At 44.1% G+C, this 21954-nt stretch overlaps 1 protein-coding gene across 1 annotated transcript in view; it reads left to right on the forward strand.

The window, feature by feature from the left end:
* The first annotated feature begins 303 nt into the window (after positions 1 to 303).
* The window catches only part of glra1 (glycine receptor, alpha 1), a 35652-nt gene continuing 14001 nt past the window's right edge, over positions 304 to 21954 (forward strand). The window contains exons 1-6 of the mRNA XM_062393835.1: positions 304 to 494; positions 8047 to 8270; positions 11118 to 11200; positions 11845 to 11982; positions 18145 to 18359; positions 21465 to 21611. Coding sequence (XP_062249819.1) covers positions 378 to 494; positions 8047 to 8270; positions 11118 to 11200; positions 11845 to 11982; positions 18145 to 18359; positions 21465 to 21611 — 924 coding nt within the window. The 5' untranslated portion in view covers positions 304 to 377. The remainder of the gene's footprint in view (positions 495 to 8046; positions 8271 to 11117; positions 11201 to 11844; positions 11983 to 18144; positions 18360 to 21464; positions 21612 to 21954) is intronic.

A 21954-nucleotide genomic window follows, 5' to 3' on the forward strand; every position in this document is an offset into this window, starting at 1 on the left:
ACAAACCCACAGATTTAACATTTCAGCTCATTATTTAGTTTTTACAGTTTGATGATTATAAAGTTGGAGACCAGCTGGTGAACTTCTGAACATTCAGAAGCTAAAAACTTTTCTCGAATGTAATGATTTTTATCTGTAACAGTTTAATGTCATAAAGTGAAGAAGCGTCTAAAGTTTCCTCCAGCTTGAAACTGACTCATCAGTCGTGAAGTCATATTTGTTGATTATTTTTCTTTCCTGACCAAGTTATCGAACGCCTGTCGACATTAACACAACTCGACAACTCTCTCTCTCTCTCTCTCTCTCTCTCTCTCTCTCTCTTCTCTGAACTCTTTCACCTGCTCTCTCTCTCTCTGGCTGTTTGCAAACTGGTTCTGATGAAGTCGAACTTCTCCGTGTGTCTCCCTCTCTTCTCGCCCTCTGCAGGTCCGCCGGTCAACGTCACCTGCAACATTTTTATCAACAGTTTTGGGTCCATCGCCGAAACAACAATGGTGAGCTCAATTATTCTGAGTATGACTCTGTAATGCAACGTGATGTGCAGTGTTTGTCATTATTTATGCATCACTTGTGTGTGTGTCTGTGTGTAGATGTGGATGATTGGACAGCTAATAGAAACTGTCACATCTCGTCGCGGCTCCATTTCAGCCCGAGTCATTTCTTTCCTCTGAAAAATGCGATTAATTGAAACGACGCTGATGTTCACCGCATCCCAAGTTTCTTTTTTATTTTTCCTTTCAAACATTAGAAGCCGTCCGCCCCTCCGAGTGTTTGGAAACGTCTCCGCCTCATTGAGCGCGTCTCCCGGCTCCAGCACTTCATTTGAAAAGAGCGCATCACCATTTGCATAACAACACAATCGGTGGCGAGTCTCTGCTCATTCATTACACCGGAAATCCATTAGTGTGAATATAACTGAACCATTAACCTTCAGAGAGCAACAAGGCCCAGAGCAGATATGGCAACACTGAACCGCAGTGTGTGTCTGTGTGTGTGTGTGTGTGTTTGTGTGTGTCTGTTTGCATTTGTGACGACAGCATGAACGACAACATGAACGTGGTTAAAGATCCACATGAGCTGTTTTCAGACGTGAGCTGTGGGTGAAGTCCAGAGAACTAAGCCTCAGGTCACGTCTGGAAGCAGCTCCACAGGTTGTGTGTTGGGTTGTTGTCGCAGTGAGTTGGTTTTAATAGTTAACAAATACACAACAATAATAACAAAACACATTCACACTTTTCAAACTCATCTGGGTATTTAGAAAAGGGACATTTGTTCAAGATCTCTCATTGAATGTTGGTTTTTTAAGGTTTCCAGAAAAGCGATTGGTTCAAATCTGCTGTTTATAGAAATAACTTGAGGGGTCGTTATCTGGAGAGGAGTTGAGAGCTGGAGCTCCAGAAGGAGGTGCCACTCCTCCTCCGTTTCTCCTCCTTGGATGTTTCTCCTTTCTTTCATCTCACTGGATCTCTTCTTGATAAAAATCGATGATGGTCGGGGATGCTGCCGGATGATGTGTGATATCAATCATCTGCCTCCGTGGACCCGACTCTCCTCTGTAACTAGATGGAATTGTGTGAAGCCCTGCTCCCAGTGTGAGGTGGTAACTGGTGCATGCCCACACACTGAGGACCACAGTCAGTGCTGCTCTTATCTCACTAAATGAAGTCCTGCACTAATTGGATTTATCAGCTTTTATCAAAGCGGTGAATCCATTTTTAAAGAGGGAGAAACGCAGAGCGAGCAGGAGGCCGGCGACTCCTCCTGGATGCAGGGCTGGTGTTCATTGCAGTGTGTAGCTCTCACTTTAAGCCCGGACTACACACACACACACACAAACACACAGACACACACACACACACACACTCATTCTGCTGCTGGGGCTGGAGCATGGTGATAGATGGAGCTGGTAGAATGGCGCAGTGCTTGTTCAAGTCCCGGCGGTACACGGCTTTATTCCTGTTTCAGCGCTCGCTTGCTCTCTCTCTCTTTCTTTCTCTCCCTCTCTCTCACACACACACACACACACACACACACACACACACACACACACACACACACACACACAATCAGATGGAGGTGCAGCCCCTTTTGTATCTCGCTCCCCCCCACACACACACTTTCTTTTCCTCTTCTTTCTCACCTCACGTCTCTTTAGCTCTGTGACACACACAGACACACACACACATACACACACACACAAGCGTATCTCTCCTCTCATTGATTCCCTCTCTCGCCCTCATATGAAGAGGCTTTACACAGTGTTACTTAAAGTATTACTCCCCCCCCCCCCTTGTTCTCTCACCTCCTGCTGGGAGCTCAGTTGGGAGCTTTTGTTGATACCAGTGGATGTTCAGGTGAATCTCGCAGGGTGAAGGAATTAGGCCCCCCCCCCCCCCCTCCCTCCCGGGGGGACGGAGGACGTGTTTAGCAGGAGTGTTTGTGTTGGACACCGGACCGGAGACCATTCTCATGTCTGAGCTGCAAACAGGAAGATGATCTATATAATCTTTAAGTATATAGTAGGTAGATAATCTCTCCTTGTCACAGTGGTCACCATTACCCGTGTGGAGCTTCTCTACTGGACAAATGGATCCGAACCATCGTCTTCTCTGTCTGTCTCTGAGAAGGTCAGCGTGTCCTCTCTCTCAGACATTATGTAGTTTCCTCCACTTGTTTTCTATCTGACTTCCTGACTCAACCCGTTCGCCCAAAAATATCAGCATTCATACGAAGAGAAAGAGAATAAAACTCAGTTAATGAAATATACTTTCTGTGACAACCTGTTTTCCAGAGAAGTAATGTCAGCAGGGGAAAACGACAAATATTATTTTTATGTAAGTACTCAACCGAACAGCTCATGATACAAATGTTAAAACGTGAAAATTATACAAATAACACTCGTCTTTCTCTGTGAATAATAAATCATTCGATCACCGACTGCTACAACTACTACATGTTTTTTATTGAAGCTCTAATAGTTTTATCAAGTTAACAAATTACCAAAGTAAATTTAATGATCATTTACGTTACTTTGAAATCTCGAATAACAAAAGAAGGATGAAGAATATTTTTGCCACGTGTTTCATAAAAGTTTCCATCTGTTACCGTCAGGATTCAAGACTTTATTTCTGTTTTAATAAAATCCTGAAACCAGTCTTGAAATAATTAAAACTTAGGATTTTAAGATATAATGACAGCAGCACCTGCAGGTGGAGATAATGTTGAACAAATGAATGAATAAAAAGCTCCATGAACATTTGTTAATTTGCAAATTGCTTTCTTGCTTTTAAACGCAACTACTTGTAGATTTCTTTTATATTTAAATAATATATAATTTATTTATTGAATGTAAATCAGACCTTTATATAAATGGTAAAGTTTAAATGAATGTGTCCGTGGACTGCATCTCTTAGTTTGACTCTTTACTCGGCAGCAGGTCACACGGGTCGAATCTGTGGCGTCTTTTCCTCCACGTCGTCCATCTGTGGTTCTGTGAACGTCCCCCAAGAGGTGAAGAACTCACCTTCCTCTCTGTCTGGGCAGAGCAGATGCTGCCTCCTCCTCCTCCTCCTCCTCCTCCTCCTCCTCCTCCTCCTCCTCCTCCTCCTCCTCCTCCTACCTGAGCCACATCCAGCAGCAGGATGTCCATCAGGCGTGGAATGAGAATATGGCGGCTGCTGCTGCTGCTGCTGCGTGTGTTGACGTCGCAGTTGTTGTCGTTGTTGTTAGAGGAGGAAGAGGGAGGCGAGGAAGAGGAGGAGGGCTGCGGTCTTTCACGCTTGGTTTGCTGCCTGAGTTTAATACGTGCTGAAATCAGTGTGCTATTGTGTAAGTACAGCGTTTCCTCTGCTAATGGTTTCATGGCAGCGAGGCAGCAGTGGATGGCAATTTCTGGGTAGCACTTAACAGTCCAATGGCCTCGTGTCAGGATATTAAACCTCCAGCATGAACCTGCGCTCGTCCTGGGAGACCTGCACATATGCCGACGTCCCGCTGCAGCTCTGCTCTGAACCACAGGAGGAGGGAGCGTTCAGGCTCTTATTCAAATGATCTGAGGCACTTATCTGTTCTCCTCAATTCTACATTATTTCCTGGAATCGCTGGTTTTCTCCCTCACATCACTTCTCCCTCATTTGAGTCCTAGAGTTCAGCCGCGTCTGTTTCCAGCTGCTGGTTAATGCTCCTCATGTCGGTCTGTCTGCAGCCGGAGGAGCCGAGGCTCTATGGACCAGTCCCCGTCCCCAGTCTGACCAGTTCGTCCAGTTAAACCATTACATGCTGAGACCGTAAATGATTTAATGGGATGTGAAAATAAAACACAAACAGACAAAAGTACCAAGACGTGAACAGATACGAATGAATCTCAATAAAACTAAACTAAATGGATAAGGAGAATAATTTAAATAAAAAGCAAACGTCTTCACCACCAACAGATGAACTGTTAAAAACTTATACATATCTGTATTTCATAATGTTCTGAAGATCATTATAAATATCTGGTTACAAATACAACTTCAAAAGCCTAACCCAAACCTATATTTTACAAAAAAGGAAATTATAGTTTGAGTAAATTCAAATAAATTCTTTGGGAATATAAATCAAGACCACAACATAATAATTTCACCAAATTAATAATCAATAAATTAAATAACTTATACATTAAGGGAAAGATTCATAAATAAGAAAAGTAAAACGCTGAAATCAAGAATAAACCAAGTAAAACTGAGATGATAGCTGTTCCCTCTCGTCTGTTCCCTCTCGTCTGTGTTCCCTCTCGTCTGTTCCCTCTCGTCTGTTCCCTCTCGTCTGTGTTCCCTCTCGTCTGTTCCTCTCGTCTGTTCCCTCTCGTCTGTGTTCCCTCTCGTCTGTTCCTCTCGTCTGTTCCTTCTCGTCTGTGTTCCCTCTCGTCTGTTCCCTCTCCTCTGTGTTCCCTCTCATCTGTTCCCTCTCGTCTGTTCCCTCTCATCAGTGTTCCCTCTCACCTGTTCCCTCTCGTCTGTTCCCTCTCGTCTGTTCCCTCTCGTCTGTGTTCCCTCTCGTCTGTTCCCTCTCCTCTGTGTTCCCTCTCGTCTGTTCCCTCTCGTCTGTTCCCTCTTGTCTGTTCCCTCTCGTCAGTGTTCCCTCTCATCTGTTCCTTGCGTCTGTGTTCCCTCTCATCTGTTCCCTCTGGTCTGTTCCCTCTCATCTGTTCCCTCTCGTCTGTTCCTTGCGTCTGTTCCCTCTCGTCTGTTCCCTCTCGTCTGTGTTCCCTCTCATCTTAGTTCCCTCTCGTCTGTTCCCTCTCATCTGTTCCCTTTTGTCTGTTCCCTCTCATCAGTGTTCCCTCTCGTCTGTTCCCTCTCGTCTGTTCCCTCTCATCTTAGTTCCCTCTCGTCTGTTCCCTCCCTCCCTCCCTCCCTCCCTCTCCTCATCCCTGCACCATTTCTTTCTGTTCATCATTTGTTGGAGCCGGAGCAGAAGGCGACTCGTTCAGAAAAGGTCGAGCTCATTTGTTTCATGTGAGATATTCAGTCTAATAAACATTGATAAACGGTGAAGGGCTCTGATTGCCATGTGAATGGGTTTCTCACGCGGTGAATGTTGAAATGCCACCTGCTGGTGCCGGCCCCCCCCCCCCCCCCGTCCACGCTTCCAGGCCTAATGACGACTTTGCTCTGGACCGAATGTCCGAGCTCTATTTTCTGAGAATAATTGACAATTAGGGGAAGGGAGAGTTAAATGCCACCTCGAGTGAGAAGGCTCTTCACAATGAAGCTCTGAGCAAACAGCTGATCGAGGACATGTGGACAGAGACGAGCGAGGAAGAGACACAGAAGGAAAAACTATGATTATGTGAGGAGGCACTTTAGATTATACAGACAGAGAAGCATGAATTCTATATTTGTGCGTCTGTGTTTGTCTCTGTGAGATTGAAAAATGAATTCTCTTGCTCTCAGTTGTTAATATACAACAAGGAATATTTGTTAAAAACGTGTATAAACTAATGTTCCAGTCACAAACAGTCGAGCTGCTTCCACTCAGGCTGCTCTCTCTCCGTCCAATCAATGTTTCCTGTTCGTTATCCAGACTGCTGCCGGCGCCATTTTGTAATTTGTCGTGCCACAGATTCATAATGAACCAAAAATAATTCCTTAAACAATTCTCAAATAACATGAGATCTCTCACTGGGTGTGTGTCTGTGTGCAGACTGAGCTGTTTGACATCGTTCCATAAAGTTGTTACCGTGCACGCAGACTTTCAGATCTCATGGTAACTAACTAAGCAAATAACTGGAATAATTACATTTTCTAAACTAAAAATATGAGATAGAAGAGCAGTCAGAAACACAAACAGACACACACAGAGACACACACAGACACACACCGTCCTACCTGTAGGAGACGTATTGATCCTCAGTTAAACTGTGGAGGCTGAAGGTCTTGAATCCACCTGGTGGAGGTTTGTTTCTGCTGGATTCTGGATTTCACCTCCTTCAGGTGAACGAAAGCCTTTTTCAAACCAGCATCAGAATCTGTGAACGTCTGATTCAGTCCAGTGAAGATCAGCAGAGTCACGAGTCAAACATCTGGAGATGTTCAGTAAATCACATGAGAGTTTAACGCTCCAGGTTCTGAACTGAATCTCACCTCAGGACTTCTGCCTCTTCTATTGTTCAACTTAATGGACGTCATTAATCTTTCATGCTGGAGGTTTCGTGGGATTCATTTCTTATTTTCTAGATTTCTTTGGAAAACAACTTTCCTCAATGTTGAAACCAGAGAAGTTTTGCATTTGTTTTGTATTTTCACGTTTCATAAAATATAGTCTTTAAAAGAATCATCTTAATCATAAAAATGCAGAAATTAGACATTTTGCTTGTAAAGAAACGACAAACTCTGGCAGATCAAAGTCTGATATTTGTGGCTGACTGTTGGATTGATCGTGTGGTATAATATTAATAATAGTTATAATAATAATAGTATTGTCTCTAGAAACACAGACTTTCTCCTGTTTTAACCTGAAGGATCCTTCAGAAACATTCCTGAAAGTCTCGTTCTATCCTTGAAAGAGGAGATTTGAAATATGTCCCTCCACGTCGGAGCCTCGTGTTAGAAACACTCCGTCTTGTGTTCATCTCTCCCTGACACTCGTATCTCTCCATCTCCTCGTGTAAGACTAAAGAGGGAGCAGCCGCCCGGCGACCTTCAGCTGCCGTCCGGCTCTGCACCAGGACTCACGGCCGTCTGCACGTCTGTATATAGAACCTGTTGTTGAAATAGATGTATTCCTGTAGCACTTTCAAAATAAACCTTTTTAAAAAACTGCTCTATCAGGGAAAAGGCTCCGGGACTCAGTGAAACAATAAGAATAGAGAGATTTATAATCGAGGAGAGCGGAGTCGTCTGTGGAGTTCAGAGTTCTGAGGAGGAACTGATCTCAGATGTGCTGCGAGCCACAACTCCTCGTGATCAGTCAAGTCTCACAACCACACGAAGCACAGAGCGACATATGGATGAAGACCCACAACCCGCTGCTCACCGGACCGTGACAATCCTGCCCGTCATCCATCTCCTCATCTGCTGGTGTCTGTCGATCCGCTGCTCGCTCTGAGCTACAGCTTCTTGAGTCAGCAGCGCACTGACCCTCGAAGACTCTTTACTCTCATCTTTCCTCTGGTTTAACCTCTTCCTGCAAATGTCTCTTACATCGCCCCTGCTTCTTACCTGGATTCATGCTTCACATCGTTTCCTGTTTTGTTTTGACTGAATTTCGCTGGCGGATCAATTTCCCTCTCGTCTGTGGTTTTAGATTCTTCTGCAGTTTGCAACTGGTTTTAAGACGAGTGGGTCGTGACTCAGAGTTTAAAGACATGGAGACAAATTAAATCTACTATCAACTAATGAACCTCTAATAATAATGATAGTCAAACTAATAACTGTGGTGGAGAGAGAGAGGTCAACGCACTGCAAATCAAGAAACTTCAATTCAACGACACACATGACGAGCTCCACGTTCTCTCCCTCTAACGACATGTTGTCCCCCCCCCCCCCCCCGTCTCTTCCTCAGGACTACAGGGTGAACATCTTCCTGAGGCAGCAGTGGAACGACCCCCGGCTGGCGTACAGCGAGTACCCCGACGACTCTCTGGACCTCGACCCCTCTATGTTGGACTCCATCTGGAAACCCGATTTGTTCTTCGCCAACGAGAAGGGGGCGAACTTCCACGAGGTCACCACCGACAACAAGCTGCTGCGCATCTCCAAGAACGGCAACGTGCTCTACAGCATCCGGTGAGTGGGGGTTTGATTCCCGCTCTTTTATGAGTGTCACGTTTTACCACATTTGCATAATGCACGGCCAGTCCAGCTGCCACGTCCCCGAAAACAAAGCAGGTTTCAGACAGAGGCTGAATAGAGGAGCTGCAGCAGTGGACAGTTTGAGGAAAGTCACGTGTTTACTGAACATTTTACAACACAGATCATAATTATCACCCTGAGTGTGAGCAGAACATGTTTCCTTTATTCAAACATTATAGAAACAGATGAACAGATGAAGGAGGGATGTTTGGAACAATCTGAACTTCCTGTTCCTTGCGTTCCTCCACCTTCATCCTCTGCTGCAGAGTTTTTTATTTCCTCCTCGGCTCCACTTCCTCCCACTTTTTCTCTTTGCATCTGAAAAACATCTCTTCCAAGAGTTATGGCCGCCTTCAGCCCGACAAACCTTTTAGCTCGCCGCTGCCTCCTGTTATTGCCTCAGCTCAGGGGCGAATGAGAAGCAGCAGCAGCAGCAGCAGCAGCCGGGGTAATCTACTCAGCCTCTTAGTATTCCAGCAGCGAGTCTGATGCGTTATCAACCTCAGTGTTCACCTTCATGTCCGGCAGGAGGAGGAGAGAGATTGGACTCTAACAAATATCATCAGGAAGAAGGGATGAATGCCGCACTTTCATTTTTTAACTTGACAACATCCGGAGGAGCCGTCGGTTGATCAGCGTGATTCTTTTGAGATGTTATTTGCTCCCATGTGGATTTTGAAAGAATTGCAGAATTTAAGTTTTCTCTAAAAACAAATAAGATATTTGGGGTCTTGATGATGATTAAATCTGAGAGTGTCCTTTATCGGGAGCATCGTTATTGCACCAAACTTAACAGAAACAGGAACAAAAATCGTATTAGACTTGTTCTCAGAGTCTCCTTCTGCTAACTTGGACGAGGTGAGCTTTATGACTTATACTGCAGCCAGCCACCAGGGGGCGATCAAGATGTTTTACCGCCACATGTCGGAGCTGTCATGTCATCCATGTTTATTTAATAACTCCCACAATGCACTGAGGTTTCATTGCGTTGTCATATATTGTTGTAATCTGAGTAATTCAAGTAATCAAACTAATTTCACTGATATCAACCAAACTTTGTTATATGCTTCTTAAAGCTCATGTAGGATTCATCACGTCCTTAAGTTCTCCTCAGTATCAGATCCAGATGTAGAACAGAAACAGAAACTGTTAAAAGCCAAAAAAATATGAGGCTTATTGTATTTCCTTCTTTATTTTGACTTTGTTTTGTTAGTTTCAAGGTCACCTTCTATCCTGCAACAGATATGTAGGATTTCTATTGTAACCCCATCACAGCACCTGCAGTGTTTGAGGTTCAACTCCCCCTGAAGCTCTCAGGGGAGCCGTGCAAGGCATTAACTGTATCAGCATGTGGCGAGTGCAGTCACGACGCCACCGACAGAAACCTGAATCTTCCTCTGTGAGAAAGTGGAGCATCTGCAGAGACGACACTACGTGTGTTATACACATTCAGCATTCTGTCAGGGACTCGGACGATGTGCCGACGCGGCAAAGTTTATTTGGTACACGGGGCCGAGCGGACGAGTGTGGTGTACCAGCGGGTGTCGAGTTGGAGCAGGAGGACGGAGCCCGTTCGGTGGAATCTGACAGATCCGACTCTGCAGGAGCTGAACAGGAGCTCGGTTCATATCTGTGAAATTAGTTTGTGGCTTTAATTAGTCTCAAGTAACAGATTAGAGATTAGTTCAGTTGTGGTGATTAATGGAGAGGGAACTTTAACTTTAACAAACTCCCTGATTACCACGATTTATCACTAAGAAATTAAACAATTAGCATTTTCAATTAGATGACGCTAACTGGTATTAAAGGACATATTTAAGATGCACAGCCCTCTGATATGAATAGTTAAGCTTGAGGAAACCAGCTTTAAATGAAAACCACATATACCAACCTATAGTAAATATAACATAAAGATAAAATACTAATACATCTTCCACTTAAAGTATATTATCATTGACAACAAGGAAAATTCAAGAGCTTGTGATTCGATTGAAACCTCGAGATGAGCCAATACATGGACTTTACTTTTTCAAATTTGGGAGATAAGAGTACTTTTCTATTTAATTATTATGTTTTAAAGCAGAATTAAAATATTATTGATGATTTTATAATTATAACAAAGTAAAGCTAACATCTGTCAGATGGTGACGGCATTAAATACAACAAATTACAAATTCTGACGACTTGCAGACACAAAACATTATTCACTAATTAAAATAATAGATAAAAACTTGATAAATATTGTTATAAATCATTGTTTGAATTATATTTCCATTAGTGTCCCTGATTTTAAATAAACTAGTTTTGCAAATCTAAAATATCGAATGTGCGACATGGAGCAGTCATAATTTCTGTTATGTTTTAAATCGTGAATATTTCTTAATGAAAGTCTTTAATTTCAATAATTCATCAAATCAGTTATAAAAAATGGTTTTCCCATTAATTTCCATGGAAAAGGAAGTTGACAGAGAGACATGTTCTCTGTGTGACAGAGGGAATTCATTCTGGAGCCTGTTTCTTTTAGATTTGAATTGTTTATTTAATGATATTTAAACATGATTGACAGTTGGTACTCAGGTGATTGGTTGAGTGTTTGTATGGGCGGGACCTCATCATAGTTCAGAAAGACCAAGGTCCAGCCATCAATATTCTATTATATGATTGTTATACACTATTGTCCTCAAGATGTTTAAACTGCAGGAAACATCTTTGAGTTTCAGGTTTCAAATGTTCAGTTCAATATTTTAAAGTGTGTGTTTGTGTGTTTGTGTGTTTTTGCAGAATAACACTGATCTTGGCCTGTCCCATGGATCTGAAGAACTTCCCTATGGACGTCCAGACGTGCATCATGCAGCTGGAGAGCTGTGAGTAAACACACACACACACACACACACACACACACACAGACACACACACACACACACACACACACACACTGAGGGTATGAGGAGGCATCAGTCACTGAGCAGCTGGCAGGGGGAGAGATATGATATGGATTTCTCGTGGCCTTTTCATTCTCTGCTCAGACGTGAGAGGAATCAGAGCAGCTGACTTTCAAACGGTTCTGTTCTCTCCCTGTCGGGTCACTGAGCTCCGAACAAAGAAGCGCACACGGCTCGCTGGTGTCGCGCTGACACTCGATTCCAAAGCTTCAAACGGACGCGACCAGGAACCGGAACGAAGGACCACGCCGCTCGGAGACGGTTTCAACCTGGAGCTCCTCAGATGGGAATTTTTCCTCATGTGAACAGTTCAGGCAGAAAATTAAAAATCCAGTCGTCACGTGTTTATGTCTGAGTCGTTGGGGGCAGCACAGAGGTTTGAACACTAGAGTCTGTTTACGGCAGAGGAAAATACTATTATCATTTGTAGTGGATTATCTTTCCACCTCCAGAGGTGATGCTTCGTGAGGGAACGTCCCGGCTTCCCACTGGCACTTGAACGCAGCTCGATGTGATGAACTCAGGTGATAACGGTCTGACTTCCTGTTTCCTGTTCTCTCCCCCAGTCGGCTACACCATGAACGACCTCATATTCGAGTGGGACGAGAAGGGAGCGGTGCAGGTGCACGAAGGCCTGACGCTACCTCAGTTCTTACTCAAAGAGGAGAAGGACCTGCGCTACTGCACCAAGCACTACAACACAGGTGAGACACCCCCCCCCCCCAGCACCGATCACCTGTGAAGCTCCCATCCATCAATTCATCTTCTTAATCGTGTCATTTTTCAAGATTATCGTGTGGTGACTTTTTTTATTCTTTCTTTCTTTATTCAATATGATATCATTATTATTGTTATCCCAGTTATCCCAGCAACATAATGGTTTAATCCAGTTTCATAGCTTTACCCAGTTCCAGTGGATTCGACTCTCAGGACGTTTCCTCCCTCAGAGTCTGAAGCTTCATGTTTGTTCCATAGTTTCATTTGATCTGTTAGTTTTGGTTTCACGTCGTAATTTAGGGACAAAAATATTTTGTCTGACAAACGTACGTCCTGTGGTCATCAGGGGAATTACAATAACTGCTTATGAGATTATAACGTATCCTCATGTTTCCTCCGTTCTTCTCTAACTCCAGATTTAGTTAAACAGAGGGAAGTGGAACTAGGTAGTGATTCTCTCTAATGAAGGGAGGGTTTGATCTAAATTCAGATCAGGTGATCACGTCCTCTTTGAGAAGAAGAGACGTGTGTCTTCCTGGAGACGCTGCTGAACTCCTCTGTGAGTCAGAAACAGGATTTTCTTTTTCATTTGAAAGTTTGTACGATTTGGAAATAACAGGGAAACAACACCGAGGTGGGAATACATACTCAGAAATAACTGCTTTTATTTACCCACGGATTTAACGTTTATTTTCAGGGGAGATGTGGAATCAGGATAAAGAAATGAAGGATTTGAGGTATAAGAGGGAAACAGAAAAGAAGAATTGGTCAAAGATAAAGAGGATTAGAGATAAGATGGAAACTTGAGAAAAGAAAATGCAGAAAATAACGAAAAATAGAGAGAACTGCAGAGGAGAAGGAGGAGAAAAGCAAAGGGGGACGAAAAGAAAAGATGGGGAGGATTAAGAGAAAGCAGTAGAAAGTGAAAACAGAGGTGAAGATCAAGCTGCAGCAGAGAAAGAGACGAGCGAGGGGGGGGGGGCGCCACGCTCTGTTTCTCCTTGCAGGTCGTCAGAGTGTGGCTGGAACCATCTGTGTGGTTTCACCTCACCACTCCACAGTTCTCACTCCAGAGAAAACATTAAATATATATATATATATATATATAGAGTATATATACACAGTCTGGGTATATAAGAGGTTTTCTGAAGGCAGAGCTGGAACCGTTTAAGTTTCTGTAGGAAAAATAAGAAGCAGAATTTCCAGTGTAAAGTTAAAGCGACGTGACATTTTTTAGTTAAATTATATTTCTTTACCTCACTTAACCTAAAACTTGCAAAGCAAACATAAAGGTTGTTTTCATTAGAGTGTCTCACTTTGACTTTTATACACAACACAACGTCAGGATCAGATGCATTGTGGGTATTTGTCGTCTTTATTTTGGCTCAGACGGTTGTCGTTCTAATCAAAACACACAAAAGTGAAGCAAAACAAACTTTGTAGGACATTATCAAGCCACTGGTCAGTGTGTGTGTGTGTGTGTTGGGGGGAGAGTGTGTGTGTGTGTGTACGTGCAGTTGGCTGATTAGTTCAGATTCAGAACCATCACTCACACTGAGGTCGACGTCTCCTGTCGCCACTGAGGAGATGAACGATCCACCTCCAGACGAGAAGCTCTGACACGACTCTGCAGCACAGACACACACACACACACACACACACACACAGACACACACACACACACAGAGACACACACACAGACACACACACACACACACAGAGACACACACACACAGACATACACACACAGGCCCAGTTTAAATGCAAACATAATCCATACCATCATGCAAACACACATCTGCACGCACAATGAGGAGATAATCCTCAGCTTTGTTATAAATGCATTTAAAATGTTTCCACATAGAGTCGATCTTACACCGTGGTTCACTCCTTTTATGGTCTGTTTCCTGTCAGAAGACGACATGACACAGGATCAACAGTTTAATCCACAACAAACTCAACGACCCACTGATATTTATTACATGTTGCTGAAGTAGAATACTGACTCTGCATTATCATATTCTGCATGATTTGCTAATTCTGAGGTTGATTTGTTTCTTATTATTTTTCAAAAACCCAAATGACTCTTCCACTGGTTCCATATCTCGCTGCTGCTGCGTCACAGCGTTGACAATCATCCAAAACCATTAACGTCCCATTAAACCAGAAGCTGCACGAGGCTGAAACTGGAGAATCTGCTTCTTTTCTGTCAAATCTGACTTTTCAACCGTCTTTAATGTGAATTCTTCAATTCTTCTCTCCTCTCTCTCCTTCCATATTTCTGTTTCTCCCCCTTTCTCATCTCATCTCCGGCCCATTACTCTCCAGCCATGCTGCTCCTCTGTGACTGTGCACGTTCCCTGTGATGTGTGTGTGTGTGTGTGTCTGTGCGTGTGTGTGTGTGTGTGTGTGTGTGTGTGTGTGCGTGTGTGTGTGTGTGTTAGCGTGCACATGCCTCGCTGCCTCCCAATCAAACTTTAAAAGGGAATTAAGTTGTCGTTTTCCCTCAGATTTATTAGCTGCAGTCTATTGTAACTCTGGAGACACACACAGAGAGAGAGAGAGAGAGAGAGAGAGAGAGAGTAATTCTCTCTATCTCTCTTTCTCTCTTACTGTTGTGTTGTTTATTATTTCCATCCCTTCACCACACACAAACACACACACACACACAAAGAAAAAGTCATGTTTGAAATACTAATCACGATTTCTTCTGCATTGCGGGACACTTTTGTTTTCTGGCTGATGTGTTTGTTGTGTGTTTGGGTGCAGGACGTGTTTACACAGACACACACACACACACAAAGACACTAATGGCTCCACCCAAACCCTTAACCAACACTCACATGAATCACATTCTTTAACTTTAATTTAACTCTTATTCTAACTCTAATCCCTACACTATGATCAAGCTACACACAGTATGAATATATGAATAATTCTACACATGCTAACACGCTCCTAGCTGCAGGAACTCTAGGTCTACAAGCTCTAACTGGGCTCAGGGCCACAGGAGCGACTGAAAGGCTGAACTACATTCATCAGTCTGCACAGAAACCAGATGCATTGGTTTTGCTCTCCTGTGACTGGACTCAGTTTATTTCGACGTGTTTATTCAGCACTTTCATTGGGTTCAGTTTAACTTTCAGAGTAAAGGAGGGTGGAGCTGTGGGGTTTGTTATGGTCGGAGCTGCTGTAGAGCTATATCATGCATATTGGTGTAATGTGTGTGTTCACACAGACACACACAGACACACACAGAGACACACGCACACAGTGGGATAGAGGCCCGGCTGAATAATTTCAATCTTCTTATCAGATGGGAAATATGGACAGCACTTAAAAGCTCTGAAGTGTATCACAGCCATAAATCAAGTGCAACCTCATCGACTCTCCTCCTTCTCTCTCTCCCTTTCTTCCTCCCTTCATCCGCCTGCTGCCGCTGTCATTTTCTCCCCCCCCGTCCTCTCACAACTTCCTCCCCTCCTTCATCCCTCTTTCCTCTTGCTGCAACATCACATTTCCTCTCCCCCTCTCCTCTCCCCCTCTCCTCCTCTCCTCTCTCAGTCTTTTAGGGTTAACTCTAATTGATGAGGCTGCCTCTCTATTGATCCTCTTTGATTAAATGGATCGTCGGCCATCTCGCTCTCTGGCTCCGCTGTGGTTTATTAGGAGGCCCGGCGCGCTCATTACATTACAGCAGGAGGGAGAGGGACATTTGTTACTGTACTGAGATGTAAATAAGCCCACTGCAGCTTGACTTCATTTAATTATCTCTGTTGCGGACGCTCTCTTCATTTCTCTACGTAGCATCTGTATTTTCTCCGAGATACACATGAATTAAATTAGTATTTGTGGCTTTGAGCAGTGATATGCATCCAACCCGCAGCCACAGGAACTCGACTCTAAAGGTTTGATTGGCTCAAGTTTTTAAAAAACAGCGTCACATCGTGTTGAGCTCCACTCGGGATGTTTTTGTTCTTCTGTTGCATATTAGCGTCTTGCAGTAAAACAGGAGCAGAGAGATTAACAGAAGGAGGTGAAGCTCAATCCCTCCTTATCTCTCTGCCCCCCCCCCCCCTTTTTTTTACGACAACACGCTGTGAGCGTAAACACCCGTTGTGCGTTTCCCTTCACAGCTTCACAAGGACGAACGCCGCTGCTGGCCGACTGCACCCCCGCTCCGAACACAGCGCGTGCAGTTTGAGAGCGGAACGCCACAAGGTCACGTTAAAAAAAACAGAGCTGACACCGGGGGGGGGATTCAAATATTCACGTATTTTTCTCAGGAAAGAAGCTGATATCTGGAAAAGATCTAATAGCACAGGTGTCAGGAGGCTCCGAGGAAACGACTCCTCCCTCCTCACGTCTGTAAAACTGACTTCTCGTCTGAGTCTGGAGATCTCCTCCCTGACGTCCTGCTTGTGAGGAGAAACCAGTAGAGCAGAGACACTGGTTGTTGTTGTGTCGTTCCTCCTCCAGTAACAACTCAGGGGCTGCAGCCTACGCACGGGAAATGTTTTTCACGATGCGATCACACAGTCGATAAACGTCTTTGATTGGTTTTATGGCGTTTTCTTTGTGCCATTTTAATGACAGTCTCTGCACATGATGGATTTTATTGTGTACGGCCCAAAATACACAAATCACAATTTATCTCATAGGTCTTAACAAGGAGGGACATCATCTGTTCTTAACCCTCAGCAGGAGAGGGAATAAAAAAACATGCAGTATCAGCACATTGACAAAATAACACATTTACAACATGAGAAAAGATTGTGTCAAACATAAATGCAAATGTGTATCAATGTTTAAAGTATTTATACAAAATAAAAGCAGTGATGATAATAGAGGTGTTCTCAGTAATACTTGTTTATGTTATATATCTAAGTAATCCAGATGTAATCATAACACACGATCAACTGCCACCATCACAGTCATGATATTCCATAAAAACAGGTTTAGAGACGTATAGAGAAATGGGGCCGCTGTGGCCCAGAGGGTAAAGCGGGTCGTCCACTAACCAGAAGGTTGTGGACCAACCCCCATCTCCCCCATTCCGAGTGTCCGTTGGAAAGATACTGAATCAGACGGCTCTGCTGGGCAGTTAATGATCGATATAGTAATAATGATGTAGTAGAGAACGTGCTGCACATACATGCACTGTGTGTGTGTGTGTGTGTGTTTGTGTGTGTGTGTGTGTGTCTGTGTGTGTGTGTGTCTGTGTGTGTGTGGGTGTGAACGTTTTTTCCCGGGGACTGTCAGTGTTCTGTTAATTTGGCCTTTCACAGGATGATATCAGTGAATTCACGAGCACTAATGGAGCCGCACCACCTCAGGGAAACTGATGAAAGAGCATTTTTGCCTTTGAGTGAAGTTTAAACATCGACACCAGAATTATTATTTTTCTTTTGTGTTTCAAAATGCTTTGCAAATTCAGTCATTTGCAAAACGAGAGATCAGCGTTGAGAGGACACCCACCGAGACGGAGACGTGACTCCATGAATATGAATCTGACTCCAGTCCTCTCATTACAATAATAATAGTTTTTTGGAGGATGCATCTCTTAAGTCTGTAAAAAACTCACTGCACATCAGAATAAATCTAAACTGGAAAATCACTCATTTCTCCACTAAAGTAAAACAGTCGCTTAAATGTTAGTTTGGACTTTGTTCTGAAACTTTAAGATTCATATGAACTGTTGATTCACATGATCTAAACTTTCCCATGAAGCCACATTTAAATCTGAACTAAATTGCACATATTCAAAGATATCATTACATTTTACAGTTAACTGGCAACTGACAATGAGAAGTGACACAGCAGAAATATGGACAGAAGAAATGTGGAATTAGTTTCAGTGTCTTAAAGGACAAAGGACTAATTTAGAAAAGCCTCAGTCGGTTCATCTGGTTCATTTCCTCACACAGATTAATGTGACTCTGATTTTTCTTTAGAGGTTAAATTGCCAGAATGACATTTGGATAATTCTCATTCTTTTATTATTTTCTTCGTCCTGGACTCAATAACTTCCATCAAGTCACTCAACTCTTTTCTCTTCATGCATTTCTCTTCCTTCCCAAACTCTCTCCCTGTCATCCAGCTCTCAGTATTAATCCTCCTCTTCCTCCCTCCTCCTCTTCCTCCTGCAGGTAAGTTCACCTGCATCGAGGCTCGTTTCCACCTGGAGCGTCAGATGGGCTACTACCTGATCCAGATGTACATCCCCTCGCTGCTCATCGTCATCCTGTCCTGGGTTTCCTTCTGGATCAACATGGACGCCGCGCCCGCCCGGGTCGGTCTGGGCATCACCACCGTGCTGACCATGACCACGCAGAGCTCCGGCTCCAGAGCCTCCCTGCCCAAGGTGAGCTGGGTCCACAAGGTTCAGGAGTATCTTTTGAAAACCACAAGAGGAGAGAACACGTTGAACATGACAAGTGAAAGAAGTCTCTGGCTGTGAGAGATTTTCAGATTCAGGAGGAAAACATGATGTGTGTTGCGTGAGGTGGAAGGATTGTATAATTATATCCAGGGAGGCTGTAATCCCCCAACACACACGCACACACACACACACACACACACACACTCATCACCCTCTCACACACACACACACTCATCAGCCTCTCACACACACACACACACACACACACACACACTCATCACCCTCTCACACACACACACACACTCATCCCTCACTCGTGTTTGTTGACATTAGGTGCTTCATGCGCTCTGAAAATTAAACAAGTGAACCGTGATTCCTCCACAGTTCAGCTGTCACAATAATGATCACAGCTGAGCTTAGGTAGACACAGAAGGGCAGGAGGAGGAGGAGACGTGAGGAAGAGGAGGAAGGAAACAGGATATAGGAGAGATGAAGGAGGAGGAGGAGACGAGAGGTAGAGGAGGAAGGAGGAAACAGGATATAGGAGATATGAAGGAGGAGGAGGAGACGAGAGGAAGAGGAGGAAGGAGGAAACAGGATATAGAAGATATGAAGGAGGAGGAGACATGAGGGAGAGGAGGAAGGAAACAGGATATAGGAGAGATGAAGGAGGGGAGGAGACGAGAGGAGGAGGAGGAAGGAAACAGGATATAGGAGAGATGAAGGAGGAGAGGAGACGTGAGGGAGAGGAAGAAGGAAACAGGATATAGGAGAGATGAAGGAGGAAGAGGAGACGTGAGGAGGAGGAGGAAGGAAATAGGATATAGGAGAGATGAAGGAGGAGAGGAGACGTGAGGGAGAGGAGGAAGGAAACAGGATATAGAAGAGATGAAGGAGGAGAGGAGACGTGAGGAAGAGGAGGAAGGAAACAGGATATAGGAGAGATGAAGGAGGAGCGGAGACGAGAGGAAGAGGAGGAAGGAAACAGGATATAGAAGAGATGAAGGAGGAGAGGAGACGTGAGGAAGAGGAGGAAGGAAACAGGATATAGGAGAGATGAAGGAGGAGGAGGAGACGTGAGGAAGAGGAGGAAGGAAACAGGATATAGGAGAGATGAAGGAGGAGCGGAGACGAGAGGAAGAGGAGGAAGGAAACAGGATATAGGAGAGATGAAGGAGGAGCAGGAGACGTGAGGAAGGGGAGGAAGGAAACAGGATATAGAAGAGATGAAGGAGGGGAGGAGACAAGAGGAAGAGGAGGAAGGAAACAGGATATAGGAGAGATGAAGGAGGGGAGGAGACGAGAGGAAGAGGAAAAAGGAAACAGGATATAGGAGAGATGAAGGAGGAGACGAGAGGTAGAGGAGGAAGGAAACAGGATATAGGTGAGATGAAGGAGGAGGAGGAGACATGAGAGGGAGAAGAGGAAGGAGGAAACAGGATATAGGAGAGATGAAGGAGGAGAGGAGACGTGAGGAAGAGGAGGAAGGAAACAGGATATAGGAGAGATGAAGGAGGAGCGGAGACGAGAGGAAGAGGAGGAAGGAAACAGGATATAGAAGAGATGAAGGAGGAGAGGAGACGTGAGGAAGAGGAGGAAGGAAACAGGATATAGGAGAGATGAAGGAGGAGCAGGAGACGTGAGGAAGGGGAGGAAGGAAACAGGATATAGAAGAGATGAAGGAGGGGAGGAGACAAGAGGAAGAGGAGGAAGGAAACAGGATATAGGAGAGATGAAGGAGGAGAGGAGACAAGAGGAAGAGGAGGAAGGAAACAGGATATAGGAGAGATGAAGGAGGAGGAGGAGACGTGAGGAAGAGGAGGAAGGAGGAGACTCAGTTGTACAGTGTTGATCAAGCTCTTTACATTATGACAGTGAACCTGCAGAACTCATTGATTTCTCTATGAACATATTGAGTGAATGAATTTGCCTGAAGTTTCTCTCCCTGTAAATTTAAAAGATGCAGAACTGAGAGGAAACGCAGCACACACACACACTTCTGTTTAATATCTTATGAAGTAGTAATGGAGTTTTCTGACGGCCGGGAGGAAAACTCCGGTGGTTAGAATCCTCAACTTAATGTCTGTGGTAATGTGTGTGTGAGACAACTGTGAGGACATGTAGGGACAGGACAGGAAGGAGGACGTCTCTGAATGAGACATGATGTGGTGGTTCAGCGGTTTAGCTTCAGCTTAGATTTGAAAAAATGAGTCTGTCGCTAGTGTTCGCTCATAAATACATAGATATATATATATATATATATATATATATATATATATACTGTATATATGTATATTCTTTTTAGAAATGTGATGATAAATGTATGAAGGCTTGTTTTGTTTTTCTTCAGCTGTTAATCCTCTCGCTCTCTCTCTCTGCCTGGATGACCATCAAACCAAGTGTGTGTGTGTGTGTGTCTGTGTGTGTCTGTGTGTGTGTGTGTAACATGATCTAAAGTCCTAGTTTAATTGGATTCTAAACGGCTGATTGTTGTGTGTGTCTCTGTGAAACACATCAGGGATCGTCCTCTCTGATTGGCTGCTCTGTGTAATCGCTGGAGGAGGAAACTCGTCCTGACAGAATGAACTCACTTGAATAATGGCGCTCGCTGCTTCTGATAGCAATCAGACAATGATCTTCATTTAGCCCTGATTATCTGCACCGGCCTCACCTTGTCCACTTCACAGCAAACTGACAGCTGACGACGTCCGGCTGCTTGTGAGCAGCTGATTGCATCATGTGTCCTTTTGTCCCTCGGCCTGATTGGATGTTAATCTATTATTACACAATTGGCTGATTCCAGAGGGAGTGATGAGTCTCAGTCTCTGGTTTCAAGTCTTCTTCAATACAGATGATGTTCATTTTGTAAATTATGATCCGTTAGGACCATAAAGCACCGGATGCTTGAGGGGTGTGATTGACAGCTAGTGTCGTCCAATGGGTGTAGGTAGGTTGCAGGTGTCTCAGTCAGGCTCCACCCCCTGCTCCTCCAGATATGGTTACTTCTGATTTCAAAAAACCAAGATGGCGCTGGACTTGATTAAACCTTCAAACTCACCCTCTCTGTTCCTCTCTGCTTCCCTGCAGGTGTCGTACGTCAAAGCCATCGACATCTGGATGGCCGTGTGTCTGCTCTTCGTCTTCTCGGCCCTGCTGGAGTACGCCGCCGTCAACTTCATCGCTCGCCAACACAAAGAGCTGCTTCGCTTCAGACGGAGGCGACGACACATGAAGGTGAAGACTCTATCTGTCACACATTAACATTCACGCTCCAGTTTGCTTTCCCATCTATTTTGAAGTTACACACATACTTTTTGTTCTTGTTTAAGAATAACACACAACTCAAGAGGACAAATGGGAAAATGGAAAGAATTTAGATGCTCAAATTGAATAGTAAACACATTTTTTAGGCCATAATCCTTCGTATCTGCCTTTCATCTTCTGTCCTTTACAAATAAAACCCTAAAGGACAGTGGAGGGATTTGTGATGCTGGTTTAAAAAAGGAATATTTAAGCGGTGAGACAAAGTCGTAACAGGAGAAGTTGTGTTTTCCAGCGGTCGAACACAAACAGCTCA

The sequence above is a fragment of the Platichthys flesus genome, chromosome 8 (genome assembly GCF_949316205.1).
Source record: "Platichthys flesus chromosome 8, fPlaFle2.1, whole genome shotgun sequence".
NCBI lineage: Eukaryota > Metazoa > Chordata > Actinopteri > Pleuronectiformes > Pleuronectidae > Platichthys > Platichthys flesus.